Source organism: Amblyraja radiata, chromosome 28 (assembly GCF_010909765.2).
Source record: "Amblyraja radiata isolate CabotCenter1 chromosome 28, sAmbRad1.1.pri, whole genome shotgun sequence".
In the NCBI taxonomy this organism is placed as follows: Eukaryota; Metazoa; Chordata; class Chondrichthyes; order Rajiformes; family Rajidae; genus Amblyraja; species Amblyraja radiata.
The window spans coordinates 16,878,659-16,897,173 of NC_045983.1; the positions used below are offsets into that span (position 1 = coordinate 16,878,659).

At 41.7% G+C, this 18,515-nt stretch overlaps 1 protein-coding gene across 6 annotated transcripts in view; it reads right to left on the reverse strand.

Moving 5' to 3' along the window:
• The window catches only part of zzef1 (zinc finger ZZ-type and EF-hand domain containing 1), a 143,504-nt gene that overhangs the window by 87,047 nt on the left and 37,942 nt on the right, over positions 1–18,515 (reverse strand). For all 6 annotated transcript variants that reach the window (XM_033045933.1, XM_033045935.1, XM_033045932.1 and 3 more), the window contains exons 14-25: positions 14,593–14,693; positions 14,119–14,300; positions 13,484–13,614; positions 13,314–13,384; positions 12,120–12,234; positions 9,874–10,033; positions 7,086–7,207; positions 6,296–6,418; positions 6,004–6,173; positions 4,047–4,128; positions 3,308–3,509; positions 581–732 (exon numbers count right to left, since the gene is read on the reverse strand). In XM_033045933.1, coding sequence (XP_032901824.1) covers positions 581–732; positions 3,308–3,509; positions 4,047–4,128; positions 6,004–6,173; positions 6,296–6,418; positions 7,086–7,207; positions 9,874–10,033; positions 12,120–12,234; positions 13,314–13,384; positions 13,484–13,614; positions 14,119–14,300; positions 14,593–14,693 — 1,611 coding nt within the window. The remainder of the gene's footprint in view (positions 1–580; positions 733–3,307; positions 3,510–4,046; positions 4,129–6,003; positions 6,174–6,295; positions 6,419–7,085; positions 7,208–9,873; positions 10,034–12,119; positions 12,235–13,313; positions 13,385–13,483; positions 13,615–14,118; positions 14,301–14,592; positions 14,694–18,515) is intronic.

Consider the following 18,515-nt stretch of genomic DNA (forward strand, 5'->3'; position numbering starts at 1 on the left):
TAGCTTCTACCACTCATCTACACACTAGGGTCAATTTACAGCAGCCAATTGACCTACCAGCTCATGATTTGGGTGTTCACACTAGATGGTCACAGGGAAAACATACAAAATCCACAAAGACACACTGGAGGTCAAGATTGAACACAGGTCGCTGAAGTCAAGAGACAGCACCTCCAGTTAAGCACTCAACTGGGCCACTCACACTGTATTCCCAATTAGACTACTGTTTGCACCCCAAATATTCAGGTCATCCCAAATCAAATCCCACTATCAGGTTTAACTAAACTGAATAAATCTGGTAACGTGATATCCCAGCCTGTATGTTTTGGTGTACATGTCCATGCTACAAGTTAGGTTTTAATGCCTTCGAGGTAATTAAAGGTGAGATGACAAAAACAATTAAAAAAAATAAAGTTTTAGAAATAATGAATCATCAACAGCTTTAGTTATATTAGCTCACTAATATTCTGAAGGATTGAGGATAAAATTAAGGTTACCTTTTCCTTATTTTCATCAAATGCTTAATTTATCTCTGAAGCTGAACAAATGAGGCCAGCCATAAAATCACAATTGAATTTACCAGCTCAGCTTCTGCTGATGTGTCGTCCATTGTTCCCGCTGAGCATGGATTTATTCCTGCACAGGTTGCATGCCTTAAGATGGGTTTCCAGAGCCGACATTCCACGACAGAAGTAACCTTCTCTGCCGGTAACTCAGGAGGAGAGAACAGCCCTTCACAGAAAAAAGATAAATGAAAAAATGTCTTTATTAACATTTCAATGGGAAGTGACTCAACTATGTAAAGTATGAACATTGTATCTCACAGTGCTTTACAGCCAATTGTTCAATATTGTGTTACTATAACAGAGATAAATATTAGCTCGGGGGCTAGACGTGGAGACACAAGAGAATGCAGAAGCTGGAACCTTGAGTGGAAAACAAACTGGAACTCAGTGGGCCAGAGCATCTGTGGAGGGAAATCGATGGCCGATTCCAATTGTGGAGCCTTCTTCACATGTGGGGGTCATGTTATTCCTCATATGAGGTGAATCTGTGGAATTCTTTGCCACACAAGGCTGTGGAGACCAGGTCAGTGATAGATAGATTCTTGTGCAAGAAGGAACTGCAGATGCTGGTTTAAACGGAAGATAAGACACAAAAAGCTGGAGTAATTCAGCGGGACAGGCAGCATCTCTGGAGGGAAGGAATGGGTGACGTTTCGGGTCGAGACCCGATTCTTGATTAGTACGGGTGTCAGAGGTTATGGGGAAAAGGCAGGAGAATGGGACTAGGAGGGAGAGATAGATCAACCATATGGCTCACACTTGATGGGCTGAATGGCCTAATTCTACTTCTATTCCATATGATCTTAAATATGCCATGAGAACTTACAACCACTTGAGAGTGCAGACTGAACTACATGTCCTCCGATGGATGGCGCAAAGCCATCTTCTGATGGTATAGAGCCATCTTCTGATGGTGCAGAGCCATTTTCTGATGACGCAGAGCCATCTTCAGTACTACTTGACGTATGGCCCTATGTGATGCTCACATTTGTGGTGAGAGTGTGAACTCACAGCTTTGGCTCAGAAAGTGGAGCTCCACTTCTGAGTTAAGCATTAAATTGTACTACTTTGTCATAGCCAAATAACCCATTTCCTACATACCTCGGGGTGAAACTAGATCAGCAGATAACCTACAAGCAACATCTTGAAGCTCTCCGTGCTAAAGTCTCGGCGCGGAACAACCTCCTGCGTTGCTTGACTGGATCATCAAGGGGCGCCAGGACATCTACTCTCCGAACCAGTGCTCTTGCACTCGTGTACAGCGCGTTGAATACGCCGCCCCAGCATGGTGCCGCAGCGCTCATACTAGCAAGCTAGACGCCATCCTCAACGACGCCATGTGGATCATCACCGGCTGCCTACGCCCTACTCCGACGGATCTTCTGCCGGTGTTCGCAGGTATCGCACCCGCCAAGTTTCGCAGAGAGTATTTCACTCACAGGCTGGTGTGCAAGGCCCCGTCGGATGCCAAACATCCTCTGCACCACCTCGCCCAGGACTCACTGGGACCTCAACGCCTGTCATCTCGTCGCCCCTTCTCCCGTCACGCAGCGACCCTCTGTGCCTCCGGTTTCAACACACTAGGAGCATGGAGAACCAGCTGGGAACAGATTTCGCGACCTCCGCAATTCACTGTTGCACCGAACACCACAGCCCCACCCAGTTCGGACCTGCCCCGCAAAGAGTGGGTCGCCCTGAACCGGCTCCGTACAGGGGTTCGCCGGTTCAATACCAACATGCATCGCTGGGGGCTGCATTCATCAGCAGCCTGCGTGTGTGGAGCAGACCAGCAAACAACGCAGCACGTCATTTTTGACTGCGCTGTCCTCCGCCCCCCTGGTGGAGGGGTAGACCTCATGGCCCTCGACAACAGCACATTGAACTGGCTACAGCGCCTGGAGGACGTTACATAACCTCTGCTGCCTCAAACGCAAGAAGGAGAAGATAGCCAAATATTAGCAAAGGATTTTCTTACATAAGTCATCAATTAAACTGTGAAAAATCAAATGAAACTGCAGCTGGCGGAAATCTAAAATAAAAACAGAAAAGGCTAGGAACACTCAGCAGATCAAGCTGCATTTGAGGGAAGTCAAGAGTTAACGTTTTAGTTTTCGAGATACAACATGGAAACAGACCCTTCAGCCCACCAAGTCCGCGCCGACCAACGATCCATGTACATTAGTTCCATCCTATACATGAGCGACAATTTACAGAAGCCTATTAATCTACATCATGCATGTCTTTGGAATGTGGGAGGAAAACCGAAGCTCCTGGAGAAAACCAACACGGTCACTGGGAGAGCGCACAAACTCCATACGGACAGTACCCATAGTCATGATCTAACCCAGGTCTCTGGCTGGAAGCAACTCTACCGCTGTGCCACCCTATGGAACGTTTAAGTCGTAGACATTCAGTCTCTATTGGCCACAGTTAGATCTTTAAAAAGGTCACTTTCTTGCAATCCGCACCATCTATTATATTTTGCCACCTAAAAAAGACCAATTTATGCTTAATCTTTGATTCTGTAAGTGTCCCAATCTTCCGTCCACTCCGTTATACTTCCTGCACCTTAAGCTTTTATTTTCTACAATAAGGACAAATTAAAACATGCAAGGTTTCTTAAATGATGCACATAGGTGGCCAAATAACAGGATTGATATAACTATAGGTGTTGGTAAACTTTTATGAATGTGCATAAATTGTTCCTAAATATGTTTAACTGTAGAAATTTATAGACTTACCACAGGTTGAGTTCAAAGACAGCGCACGCGAGGCAAGACAACCCATTAGTCGAGACACAAGCAGCTGTAGATCTGCAACCCAAGGTACCCGCACATCTGGCAGACCATATGCTTTCACCATGAACTTGTATCCCCACTCATTGTTACAGTTGTCAGAGTGGAAGAGATACTGCAGCCTCGGGCCTGATTTAAATGTCAATGACTGCAAAAACAAAGATGTAAGCAAGGTTTTACACAGCTATTCATTAGTGCCATCACCAATGGTTTGTTTTCATTAGGGAAGACATATTGATCCTTAGGTGTGTAAGACAGAACTGCAGATGCTTGTTTAAATCGAAGGTAGACACAAAATGCTGGAGTACTTAGCGGGACAGGCAACATCTCTGGAGAAGGAATGGGTGACGTTTCGAGTCATCCATTCAGTCTCTCCAGAGATGCTGCCTGTCCCGCTGAGTTACTCCAGCATTTAGTGTCTTCCTATTGATCCTTAGAAGTGAGCATGATTGCATTCTAATATGTACAAGAAGAACAAAAAGAATTGATGAATTACTTTGAGCAAATATTTGAAATCTGCTGGGTCATCTCATCTGATAAATCACCAATGTATCACACAGTAGTTCACTGACCACACTGTATAAGGGGTTTAAATATCTTGTGTGTAATATACCTAAAGTAAAAAATCTAATAGTGCTGATTGAAATATGCAATGAACAAAAAAAAACTTTACCAAATAACTTACCGTTGGCCATTTCTCTGTCCCAACCTTTCCATCATAACGCACTTTCACTCCTCTGGAGTCCGTAAACTCCAAGTAATCGTACCTGGCAAAGAAAATGGCCAATTTATTTGGAGCTGAACGGTCTTGATGCCACTCGAGTGGTGATTCAAACTCAGTGCTGACAAATCTCCCTCTGCAGTGCAATAATTTCCAGAATTTACATGAATCTGCTCAACCTCCATTCCCGCTTCAGTTAGAAATTCAGTAAACAAATGACACGCACACACATTTGGACACCAAACCTCAAGCCATTGTCAAGTTATTTACTGGAACATAAAAGCAATGGAGAATAATCATTATGTCCACCATTATGGGTAGTGTTAGGACAGTGATCAATTTACTGAACTAGTATTCTGGAGGCCTGGACTAACAAACCAGAGGCCACACTACAAATCCCATGTCCAACAGCTGTGGGATTTAAATTCAGTTGACAAACTGGAACTTGGAAAAAAAGTCTTAGTAATGATGGCCACAAAATGATCCAATTATTGTAAAAATGAGGGAACCAAATTACATTTATAAAACTCCAGACCATCTCATTTGGTAATAGACAATAGGTGCAGGAGTAGGCCATTCTGCCCTTCGAGCCAGTACCGTCATTCAATGTGATCATGGCTGATCATCCCCAATCAGTACCCCGTTCCTGCCTTCTCCCCATATTCCCTGACACCGCTATCTTTAAGAGCCCTATCTAGCTCTCTCTTGAAAGTATCCAGAGAACCGGCCTCCACCGCCCTGTGACATGAGTACGAAGCCATTGAGGTGCAAATAAGGGGAACAATTCTAAGTATTTCTCAAAGTCTCCTTGAAAAGTGTAACATCCCTAATGAGTTATAATAATTCTTGATTCATGACCGGCTCAAAACGAAGTAGAAGCATCTTTAGTCCCTTAGACAGAAGCAAACAAAGTCCAGTAAAAATGGAGGAAGCTGTGTGCCACACTGTGTGCCTCCATCGGGCCTCTCCTGCCCTGACCTGTAGCAGTCTGCAGATAGCAGACCGACCTCATCAGCCATCTCAAAATGCACAGAATCGGAGTAGAAGCATCCATTCTGTAACCAGATACACTAGCCAGGAAAAGGAGCATACAGTTATATGGAGCCTGGATAAATGATTTTGTAAATATTTATTTCACTTAGCACAGGAGTAAAGAGCCAGCTGCATAGGTTCAATGAAAACTGTGCAAGAATACAGGAGATGAGGAAAGTTTGGGATTCATGCCTAAATGAGTGGTGGAGACAGAAATGTTACATATTTTAAAGGGTTCATAGATGTGTTCTTGAAGCCTCACAACCTGCAGTGCTAGACATGGTGGTAGAAGGTAGGATTAGGCATGGTGATCTTCGTTACCTGAAAATTGGCATGGTTTTTAAATTCTCTACAGCTTCATGAAACAACAAGACTACTACTCAGCTGCAACAATTATTCAAGGAGGATACAATGAGCATATCACTGCACCTTGGAGAATCTATTAGAAGAGACAATCTTTCAGAATCATCAAATATAAATTTGGCTCTTTGGAGACCAAGAAGATTTCAAGATCATTGTGGTCAAAGACAAAGTTGATTATTGAAGATAAATTAATATTAATCACTGATTATTTCATGATCATTTGAGGCAGGACTTGGTTTTAAAGATAAGTGAGCCAAAGTCCGTACAAATTAAGAATTAAAGCAGAGAAGAATAAGCAAGTTGAGAAGGCAAATATATGTATTTAAAGTATTAAGTATATGGTGAAGCAAAGTTACCATCAAGAAAACAATTAGCCAATTCTCCCAGGGTCATCCACCCCCCACCCCCATCTTAAATCCTCTGTTAATGAAGTGCTGAAGGATCATAAATCTTTAACCCTGTCTAAAAATACATCATTTTAAATGAAAAGGCAGAATTTCCGGGTGAAATTTAAATTGAACAATACCTTTTTTCTGTTTCACATTTTTCATCAAACTCCACTTCAAACAATGTTGCACCCGGACAAACAAAAACTGTTGTTGCATGACTATTATTTTCATAGTTGTGTGTAGACTCCATGCTCCACATCCTGAGAAACACTGGCTCCTCGGATTTCTCCAAGTTCTCACCACCAAGCTATTAATCAAAATCAAAAGTTTTTTTGAAGCAGAGTTTCGGCACCACCCCAATAAGCACCTTTACGTGGCATTGGCCAGACCTATGACAGATTGAGAAATACATTGGATACAGGCCGCTACCTTGTTAAAGTCATCTCCAGTTTCACAGCAGAGGATCTTCAACTTTTTAGCCAGTGGAGCGAAAGCTTGCAGCAGATCACAGTGGGGGATTTCCAAGTTCGAAAGTTCCAAAATGAAGATTACCTGCAACAACAAAAATCGATGGACTTGAACACCAAGGTCACTTTGTTCCTCTATGCCCTTCGCCATTCATGGTGTATGTCCAGGTACTGTTCTGAATGCTCAATAAGCTGCAAGATGTAGTTAAATAATGGTTGCTTTTCGAGCACTCTTTCCAGCAGCCACAGTTTTTTTAATGATTTTCATAGAAACATAGAAAATAGGTGCAGGAGTAGGCCATTCGGCCCTTCGAGCCTGCACCGTCATTCAATATGATCATGGCTGATCATCCAACTCGGTATCCTGTACCTGCCTTCTCTCCATACCCCCTGATCCCTTTAGCCACAAGGGCCACATCTAACTCCCTCTTAAATATAGCCAATGAACTGGCCTCAACTACCTTCTGTGGCAGAGAATTCCAGAGATTCACCACTCTCTGTGTGGAAAAATGTTTTTCTCACCTCACCATTTAATAAAATCTATAATCAAGCTTAATAATATAAATGCAATGCTAGACCTAGGAATGGAAAATGGAAAACTGAAATATACCAGGTTTATTACCTCTCTTTTACAATGTAATAATTTATACACCATAATTATGGAAAATGTTATAGAAATAATTTTGTTACATTATTTTTTTAATATTTATGAAAACATTGAATTAAAATTATTTTTAGAATAACTCACTTACCAGTTGTCTAGTTGCCATAGCAAGAAAGGAGTCATTCAATTTTGCCATGATCTTATTCCCACTGCAGTTCAGCATCAGAAAATCTAAGACATTGGATGCACTGGAGATGTGGCGTTTGACATCTGTTGGACAATATTATGGTCAATAATAAATCAGCTGTTTCTGGTCTATGGCATTCTGTACACTCTAGCTGAAAATTTCACCAATCAAGTCAGACTCAAGGAGGACATGCAACTTAGAGAAAAAGGCTAACCTGTCCTGAGATGACACATTAGGATGAGAGGGGATCTTATAGAAACATATAAAATTATTAAGGGATTGGACACGCTAGATGAAGGAAACATGTTTCCGATGTTGGCGGAGTCCAGCACCAGGGGCCACAGTTTAAGAATAAGGGGTAGGCCATTTAGAACTGAGTTGAGGAAAAGCTTTTTCACGTAGAGAGTTGTGAATTTGTGCAATTCTCTGCCTCAGAAGGCAGTGGAGGTCGATTCACTGGATGCATTCAAAAGAGAGTTAGATAGAGCTCTTAGGGCTAGCGGAGTCAAGGGATATGGGGAGAAGGCAGGAACGGGGTACTGATCGTGGATGACAGCCATGATCACATTGAGTGGCAGCGCTGGGTCGAAGAGCCAAATGGCCTACTCCTACACATATTGTCTATGGATCCCATGGAATTGAGTTTATATATACAATTATAGTCTTATTCAACAAAATGGTTTGAGCCACACGGCTCATTCTTCAGAATCACCATGCAGGAGCAAAGGCCCCGTCGGGTCTGCGTGGAGTATGGAAACCGGTGTCATGGCAAGTTTCAGGGGGTAGGAGATGAACTGGGGTCCTGTCAAGTAACAGATCCAGGATAGCAAATATCACCTGCTGAGCCAGACACCAGCCACCAGGATTTCCAAATAGTCAGATGGGAGATGACCAGAATTTCACAACAACTAAACACAGTAAAAGCATTTTAAATCACAGCTCATGCCTGCACATGAGTTACATGGCACTGAGCAGTCAACAATTTTTCTTCTGTATGCATCTTTTATGGAATGGGATGTGAAGCAACCAACCAAGGCTAAATCTGATGGGAAATCAGGCAAGACCTACTTGGATTTTTAATCTAGAAATATAAATAATGCAAAGTTTCGCAGTACACAGTAAACCTGGTGCCTTTCACCGCTCAATTACGGCAAACCTGATTTACACACTGAAGATCCTTGCCCATTCCTCAGGACATACAAAGGGTGCTTCAGGCAACATATCACTTTAGAAGTTAGAAGTGCAGTTACTTTGCCAGGTAGTGCACAAATGACCAATTGGTAGAGAATGATGTTGTCATTGTCCTTCAGTTAATCACACAAATGTAAAATGCTGCATTTGTGACAATGCAATAGTCCCTTAGTACCATGGTTCAGGGTCAGTCGAAATTGTGGTCGGATCCTTGAGGACAATCTTCGGCTTTACTAGCCACAAATTAAGTCTCTAATAAGAAAATATGCTAATTGGATCAAATCTGAAAAATATGTGTTATCATCTGGTAATTAATATACTCGCTCACAAATGTTGATTGTGTTCAACCTGGAATGTCAGAATCTGGCCTAATATCTCTATCACAGTATCAAATGGCGTTTTTTTTCCAACTACAGTATTAAATCTGTACACCCCCCCACCCCCCCAAGCACAACAGTTCAAACAAACTTGAGGAGTTCTTGGAGACTATTAGTCAATATTCAATGTGAAAAGTGTAACAACTAATAATTTAACCATTTTGTTTTTAGTGGCATTTGCACTGCACATTTCCCTACATTGAATAACAATATCACCTAAAGCTATAAATTAATCACGAAACATTCAGGAACCCCAAGAATGTGAAAGCTTTATGTCAATACAAAAGTTATTTCTTAATTTTTATGTTGCATTAAAATCCCCAAAAATATTTTGTGAGATTCAAATGATATCAGAAAATCCATACTGAGTACTGGTTATTGATTTTAATGAGGTTTCATTGAGTTGATTTTTATACTTTTTATTTTTAATTTATTTTATTTTAATATGTTTGGGGACAAAGACCAATTTTTATAGTGCATGGGAAGTTAAACCAAAGCAGGGTGAATAAACTAAGAAATATGACTATGAGTAAATAAGTGATTGGGTATTTTTAAAGTGGAGATTGACAGATTCTTAATTAGTAAGTGTGTCAAAGGGTAGGGGGCGAAGGCAGGAGAATAGGGTTGAGAGAGAATGGCGAAGTATGGGCCAAATGGCTTAATTACAGAGCCGAATTTACCACTAGGCTTCGTAGGCTGAAGCCGAGGGCCTCGAAATCTAGGGGGCCTCCGGCCAAGGTGTATAATATTTTTGACACAACGCACTGTAGTCTTTAAACAACCCTTCAGTAATTTTTCCTTGCCCTCCATTTCAGAATAATAATGTTTTAAGCCGATAACTCGACACCAGCACTGGCAATAAATAAATAAATAAATAAGCGTAGCTTTCCAGCCCCTTATCTCATTGGCCACGCTCGACTGCAAATCGGTGTCAATCTGGTGGACCATCTTCCATTAGGCGTGGGGGTGGGGGATTGGGAGGGGCCTCACAAGTGGAACAGCCTCTTCATCTAAATCCGGCACTGCTTAATTCTGTTGTGAATTTATGATAATCTAAAGGCAGATTCCCAAATATTACTCAAAAGAACAGAATGTGTAAACATAGTTCAAATCTGAGGGAAAGACACTTGGATGATGCTCTTTGTTCAGCAGGAGTCGAGCGTAAAACTTGTAGCACGTACAGTTAAGGAGAATTTCTCTTGCATGTTGAACAGATAAGACGTCACTTTCCTTCAGCTGTAGGTAACACCAGGAGAGGAGATGACCTTGCAATGCCCAAAGCAGATTGACAAGAACGGCTTCATTCTTCCCAATTGAATCACTGACGACCATCAATTCACACTTAAAACAAAAGCAGAAACACCATTAATCCAATGCCTCTTAAACCAACCTGCACCAAGGCTCTCGTCAGTGGCATCAGCACTGACGCGTTAGTTCAGCAGCCAAGCATAACCCAGAAGTAAACCAGCTGAACTTTATTTATTTTTAAAACTACAGACGTTAGATATGCGAAACAAAAACAGAAAATGCGCCCTCGCACCACTGGACGCTATAAACGTCAGCAAGCAACAGATCAAAAAGGGTAGCGAGGTGAATTCTCAAAAATTCAAACTAATCTCGATTCCCTCCCTCAGATAATTCCATCTTTTACAAGCATCAACTGATTCTACTGGCAGACATCCATGGATTCTGCGCATTCCAGTACATCTCTGAACCACCATGCCTTGATATTGGGCTGATGGAATGCAGCTTGTACGAGTCAGCTGCATTTTGTCCTATTAACATAAAACTTTATCTTGGCAACGCCTTCCTGAACTTATTCCTTGAAATTGCTCAAGACCAAACAGTATTTTAGTGTTCACATCACCCTATCTTGGAGAGAAAATGTAGTAATAGTACAGAGAACTACAGGTAAAGACATTTATAAAGTCACATTAGTACACCATCACAAGAGGACAAGAGTCTTAAGTTATTTCTCTGGACAGTGGTTTGTAAATTAATGTATAGTCTAGAAATAAATTACATGGATTTGGCGCTATATTGTATATTACCGTTATATTGGCTGTTAGTGCAAGATTGGAGTTTAGAGGTTGGGAAGTATTATATACACCTGTACAGATTACAGGGGACAGCATAGTGGCGCAGCAGTAGAGTTGCTGCCTTACACCGCCAGAGACCTGGGTTTGATCCTGCCTATAGATGCCGTCTGTACGGAGTTTGAATGTTCTCCATGTGACACATGGGGTGACGCCTGTATGGTCGTGAGTAGTCACCCAAAAGAGTCGTACCTTTTTCTGGTCGCCGCTAGATTTTCAACATGTTGAAAATTTTCGGCGATCTGCTGCAACTATGACAGGTGCCCGCAGTGGCTGAAAGAAATCGCGTAAGTGGGACAGGCCCTTTACTGAAACGTACATGATCCTGAGGGGCATGACACGGTAGAGGTCAAGATGTTTCCACCAGAGGAAAATTTTTAACAAAGCGACATTGTTACGGGATAAGGATAGTCATTTAATGAGACATATGACAAGTAAACACTCTTGATTCTTCATTCATTGGGGATATCTAAAGCGGAGGTAGATATTTTTTGGATAGAATAGGAATTGAAGGTTACGTGGAACTGGCGCACAAGAGATGATAAGGTCTGGGATAGATCAGCCATTACACTGAATGGTGAGGCAGCCTTCCGTGCCATGTAGAAGGTGGAAAACACGTGTCGTGACTACTAGAAGGCTAGTGAAAATTCAAATTACAATTCAAACAGAAGGAAAACAAAATTCCTTGAATTCCTTGAACATGCACCATCATTAACATGATTGTGGTGGCATTTTAGATCACTTGGGCATCTTTAGAGAATTCTAAGGACCCAGAATGTCCGCAGAGCCTATTTCACCTCCATTCTAAATGACTAAGAGTTTATCTTGAGATTATTGCCCTTACATTGAAAGTATGGCCTCTAATTAGATAACCCTGTTGGAGAAAAAGAGCTTCAGAGTATGTTATATGTCAAGTACTGTCTAGTGTTCTCATCCTCAAACTCCAGAGAAGGCTATTTAATCCTTCCTCATAAATGACCACATAAATCAATTTAATAAACCTCTGTTCACCCCTCTAAGGCAACAACGTAGATCAAACCTATCAAAACACCTTTCAATTTCAGAGAGAATTCCTTACTCATACACTTCATTACCCGAACAATTAGAATGCAAGGCTGACTGTAGATAAAAGTAGTATTTGATTTATTATAACTTAAAAAATGCTTAACTTAATTTATTTTGCACATGATCACAAGTAGGAAAACCAATAAGTTTCTTTACGACAAATCACTATCTTCCACCATACAGGAAAATAATGTAATTAATAGTTTTGAAGTTTGTAAATCGTTCTTTACCTACTCATGACACACATACACACCAAAATCTCTTACCTCTCGTGTTGCTACTAACAGCAAGGTGTCCATGACCATCATTATTGAATTTACGTCAAAATCTGCGGGAATCCCTTTCTGTGGCAACTGGAGCAGCCCACTTGGATCCTGATTACTGAACCAGAAAATTAAATGGATTAGGTACCTCAGATACCACCAGGAGGGCATGTGAGAACAAGGAGGGGGAAATAGGACCTAAAGGGAGGCTTATGTAAGGGTGAAGAGGATCTGGTGCTGAAAGCTGGTTGTGGCCTTTAAGGAAAAGCTCATGTCAGGCTTAGGGATAAAGTAGAGGGGGCTGTAAGGAATTGTGAGGGAGAAAACAGAGGGAAGTTCCTGAAGGAGCCTTAAGGGGATTCACGAGGGGGCTCTGAATTGGAGTAAAGATAGAATACAAAGAGGAAGTGCAAGTATTCAGACAGAGTGCTATTGGAGGAGTTTAAAGCGCAGCTGGGTGCTTGCGAAGCAAAAGAGCCTCACTCCAGGCTAATCCACAAATAATGGACAGTCTTGGATCGAGGGAGAAAAGCAAATAGGACTGCATCACCATGTGTAACATAGATGACCATGATGCAATGGTCAGACAAATTCTTCCTGGAGCATGGGACAAGTCCAAAGAGACCATAGTGTACACAGAAGGAATTTCAACAGAAGGAACAAAGACGTTCACAGACAATGTTCACTCTGTACCTATTAAACAAATTGTTTTTTAAAATTCAGCGACCAAATAGAAATGCACTCAAAAACTCTTAAATGAACTATAATTTAAATATTGGTTTATTTAACTTTGTTCAGTCAGCAGAATACTCCATAGTTTGTTTTAGTCGGTTCTCTGTGCTTACACCAGGTTTAACTTGAAAAAGGCTCCACAAACGGGTTCTGTCTTAGATGAAGGAAATCTGTGGTTTATGGTGCTGTTGCTTTCAACTCCTGAAAAGCAGATCTCCAGAGGACAGCGCTCTGCTGACCTGAGCCCATGCACAGGAATAGCCCAGCTCCACTATCTGATGGCAAAGCAGGACAGCACAAGGTATGTCCCCTACTAGCTTGTCACTTCTGCACATTTGCTGCTGTGCGTACTCTGCACACATTGGCTGCCACATCTTTAAATATTACATTCAGAAACATCAGTTGGCTGTAAAACTTTGGGATGTTTGAAGTAATGAAAAATACCAAGTTCTTTTTATAGCTCACCTAAAGTAATGACACAGGGACTGGAATGTAATTGTAGCAGAATGAGGTTGAGATGGTTCGGTGATCGTTTCCTGCAAAGGTAAAGAACACAGTTGGGTGTATTGGGCATAGCTGCAAATCTGTATTTAAACCAGCAGAAAGCAAAGTCAGATTCGAAGGGTTAGCCTTACCATCATTTTAAAAAGTTGATTACGCCGCGTGTTTACGTCTGGAAAAAAGATGGCAGCTCCACGAAGGATGGTATTTACTGCTTCCTTCTTCAACATTCCAGAAACCATGTTGTATTTCTCGCCATCCACTACTGCTTAGAGAAGAGACAAGATTAGAAAGTCTTCACATCATCAGCAACTCTTCCAGTAGTGCTGAGTACTGAGAAACACAAGAGACTGCAGATGCTGCAAACAAAGTACTGGAGGAACTCAGCAGGCCAGACATCGTCTGTGGAGGGAGTTGGACAGACGCCATTTTGGGTCAGGACTCAAAAAGTTGTCTGTCCATTCCGTCCACAGATGCTGCCGGGCCCACTGAGTACCTCCAGCCCTTGTGTTTTGCAGAGTACTGGTACTTCCATATCCCAACTACGCACAGTGTAGTGTGATACAGTGTAAATAAATACATTGCTTTAAAATCCATTCTTGCACCATCTGTGGAAAGTGAAAAGTTTCAGGTTGAAGAACTTTGTCAGGAAGTTCTGACAAAGGATCTTTGAATTGAAATGTTAACCATGTTTCTTTCCACAGTAGCTACCCGACCGGCTGAGCATTTCCAGCACATTGCTTTGGCTTTAAACAATTCTATACATTACCTTCACAGAGGTACACATAGAGGTCACGAGCAGATTCTGTGTCAATAGGCTGTTTCCTCTCAGTGCCAGACTGCGATGTCCCTTGCGCTTCCTCAGACGGAGGAGATCCAGACAATAGCACCAAACAATTCTGAAGAAGTTGCAGCAAGATAGTCTGGGCTTGCAGACACTCTAATCCTTGACTGAGGGGGAAAAATAATGGACATTACATGTCGTTATTTTTTGTTGTTCATTAATACATAGTCCAACAGTATACATCCAAACAGATGCCCACAGTGCACATACAAACAGACCCCACATTTCTCCCCCATTTAAAATAAACTGCTTCCAATGTTGTCTCCATATGTACTTATACCCAAAGAAAGCCATTACAGGAAGATGCACTTGCAACATCGTTATCCAAATACCAATACCAAAATAAATTGCTATCTCCAGGAAAAGCCACTTATGGTAATTTTAAAAAAGTGATCTTACTTTTCTCTGAATTTTTTGTAGAAGTTCCAGAACAGCTGTAGGTTAAGATCTGAGAAGTCCAGGTAAGGTTTCTTTTTCAACTTCCGCTCCTTCAGTTCTGCCTACAAGTAAAGAAACACCATTTATTGTGCAATAAACTAATGGATAACATGATCCATTTGAATTACGTTCGAATGGAAACTATTTTGGAAAGCTTTAGGACTCCTTAATGAAAATATTGAGGACTTTTGAAGTGTTAGCCTGCCAGATTTTCTGGATGCTATTTGAATCGCTTTGCCAACACTTTTAATTTGCTTAAGATTTTTAGTTTAGTTCAGTGGAAACAGGCCATTCAGCACACCGTGTCCATGCCAACCAACGATCACCCATATACTAGTTCTATCTACACACTAGCGACAATTTACAGAAGCCAATTAGCCTGCACACCAGCAAGTCTTTGGTATATGGGAGGAAACCAGAGCATCCAGAGGAAACCCACGAGGTCACAGGGAAAACTTACAAACTTAGTACAGACATCAGCAGAGGTCAGGATGAAACCCTGGTCTCTGGTGCTGTATGGCAGTAACTCTACTGCTGCGCCCATAAAGATGTCACACCGTATAAAATTAATTTTCCAGCAATTTTCCTGCCGAGCTAAAGGGAGCACAGGAACAAAGAACCCAACTATCTTAAAGGGAGGCCCTGTAAACCAAGAGATTTCTGACCACAGGATGGTGGATAATCAGATGCAGCCCTCGTACTCAATTTCAATTGTTTTCATGTTATGAACTGCAATTTTATTACACTTAAACCCAACTCATGCAATTCAGCCATTCGCAAGTATGTCAAAATATAAGATAAACAAAATTATATATTGCCATAAACTGAGTTTACAGAAAATCTGTAGAGTGATTAAGGTGTAAATACAAATTAAACTCAATCTGAAAGTTTGAAACAATGAACTAATTACCCAGGTGAGTACTTAATTGATGCCATTGGGCATTTCATAGCAACCAAGTGATCTCTTGTTTGGTCAACAGCCTCAATTACACAAGGCTCTGAAAGTCTACCCTGACAGACAAATTCAATCTCCCACATTCATTGAACAAATAGAGCTCTCGTCCAGCGGCATTTGATACTTCCATCAAGATTCCAGGATGACCAATAACATCATCCTCATTTAGCATAAACCAAGGAAAATTATCAAACCTAGTTTGGAAAGGTTTAACACCAAATATTCTTTAAAACCTACTTTGAACAAAATAAATCTTGTTCAAAAACCATATGTCCAATTGATATACGTCGTCTCCTCAAAACGAAACAAGTAACGCACTACAGAGTGTAGAAAATTAAATATTTTTAATTTTTAGCTTGGTTTTAGCTCCCTTAATTTAGCCATTTAGGCCTCACTGAACGCAGTTGTCAGTTTTACTTGTGTTCTGCAGTGTTCTGAAATAGTCTTAAATTCATTGGCTTTTTCAGAGGTACCAAGACACTTAATTTACATAAATATGTTATGGAAATTGTTCAGAACAAGCAACTTTTTAATGGCAAATTGATTAAAAAATGCAAAGCCTCTAATAAAGTAACGTTTTATACATTGGCCTGCATCTTTCACATGATTTTGATGCTCATCATCAGAAGACTGTGATTAATCAGTTATACAAGATATTTGCTATACTGCAAGTTATGAAACATTCCACAATGTAAAACTGAACAAGGAGTTACACAGTATTAATTACTGTAAACATATGTCAAACCTTTGCGCAAATTATATGTTACGGCAAAGGTTTACGGTCCAGGACAAAGGCAATCCAATACTTCACAGAAGCCTCCTGTAGGCAACACTTCAATTATAACATTTGTCTCAGTTACAAGTCCGTGCAATCACTACCATCCTCCAAACATCCACATTAAGTGTCTTTTAAAAATCTCACTCATCTCCTGTGACTCCACACATAGATGTCCAAGCTGATCTTTAAGAGGACCTATCCTCTTCTTAACCAATATTTTTCTCTTACTAGTAGTAGTCCCCTCTCGGACATGACTGACCATGGGTGATGCATCCTAGTTTACAAGTGTCATATGGAGGACAGGCTGTTGCCCATGCAGCACGTCCCCCCTCTCCACGTCGCTGATCGATCCAAAGGAACAGCAGGGCCATTACAGTTTGGCACCAGCACTGTCGCAGGAGCTGCCAGAGAGAGGTTGTAGACAACGACGAACTGCCTTAGGGGCTCCGACTCTGGATTTTCTTGAGGTTTACTCCAGGAGCCTTTTCCATGACTGGATAAGGCCACAAGGCAGTGGAGGTTGTAAATCAGAGTTTTCACTCTCCTAAATGGACTGCCTTCCCAGGCTGACGAGCCCCATCTTCTCTTACTATACCTGTAGAATCTTTTGGGATTGTCCTTTACCTTGCCTTTCAGATCCATCTTATGCCCTTGTTGCCCTAATTTCCGTCTTAAGTATACTGCACTTGTACTCATCCTCATGACTTTGAGGGTAACGGCATTACATAGATAAATATCGTGCCACAAAGACCTTCAAGGTCTGAAATTTAATGCACTATTTCTATTGTCTGCTGAGATTTTGGAAGATTATATGCAAAATATTTGATTACCGCGAGTCAAGTTAGGAAGGCTATTAAGAACATATACATGATTCTTGAATATATATAGAATGTTGGAAATATTCAGGTGGTCAGGAAGTATCTGTCCTGGTGGTGACTCTAATGTTTTAGTTCAATGACCTTATCTAGCAGCTCTGAGAGAAGGTAGACACAAAATGTTGGAGTAACTCAGCGGGACGCAGCATCTCTGGAGAGAAGGAATGGGTGACCTTTCGGGTCGAGACCCTTCTTCAGACTGATGTCAGGGGAGTGGGCGGGACAGAGATAGAAAGTAGTCGAGACAGTAAGAGTGGTGGGAGAACTGGGAAAGGGGAGGGGATGGAGAGAGAGGGAAAGCAAGGGCTATTTGAAGTTAGAGAAGTCAATGTTCATACCGCTGGGGTGTAAACCACCCAAGCAAAATATGAGATGCTGTTCCTCCAATTTGCGCTGGGCCTCACTCTGACAATGGAGGAGGCCCAGGCCAGAAAGGTCAGATTGGGAATGGGAGGAGTTAAAGTGCTGAGTAATCGGGAGATCAGGTAGGAATTGGGAGTAGGGGATCGAGTCTTTACAGGAAGCAGGGTGGGAAGAAGTGTAGTCTAGAGAGCTATGGGAGTCAGTGGGTTTGTACTAGATGTCAAAAGGTAATTGATCTGAATCATTAAACGTTTTGCTTTCTCTGTGGATGTTCTGCCTGATGCTTACTTCCAGCAGTATGTGTCATAGTTTGCTGCAGGTTTGTTAGCAAAACAAACAAAGGAAGAGACTGTGAAAACAATAAAGGTAACCCTTGGCAATGAAGTCCTAGGTGGAATAGCTCTACCAGCATAATACATAAAGGCGTCGAGGCCTTAATGAGGTCATCGGGGTGTGCCAGGACTCGAGCGCCTGAACTATAGGAAGAGATTGGGCAGGCTACATAGATACATAGAAAATAGGTGCAGGAGTAGGCCATTCGGCCCTTCGAGCCTGCACCGCCATTCAATATGATCATGGCTGATCATCCAACTCAGTATCCCGTACCTGCCTTCTCTCCATACCCCCTGATCCCTTTAGCCACAATGGCCACATCCAACTCCCTCTTAAATATAGCCAATGAACTGGCCTCAACTACCCTCTGTGGCAGAGAGTTCCAGAGATTCACCACTCTGTGTGAAAAATGTTTTTCTCATCTCGGTCTTAAAGGATTTCCCCCTTATCCTTAAGCTGTGACCCCTTGTCCTGGACTTCCCCAACATCGGGAACAATCTTCCTGCATCTAGCCTGTCCAACCCCTTAAGAATTTTGTAAGTTTCTATAAGATCCCCCCTCAATCTCCTAAATTCTAGCG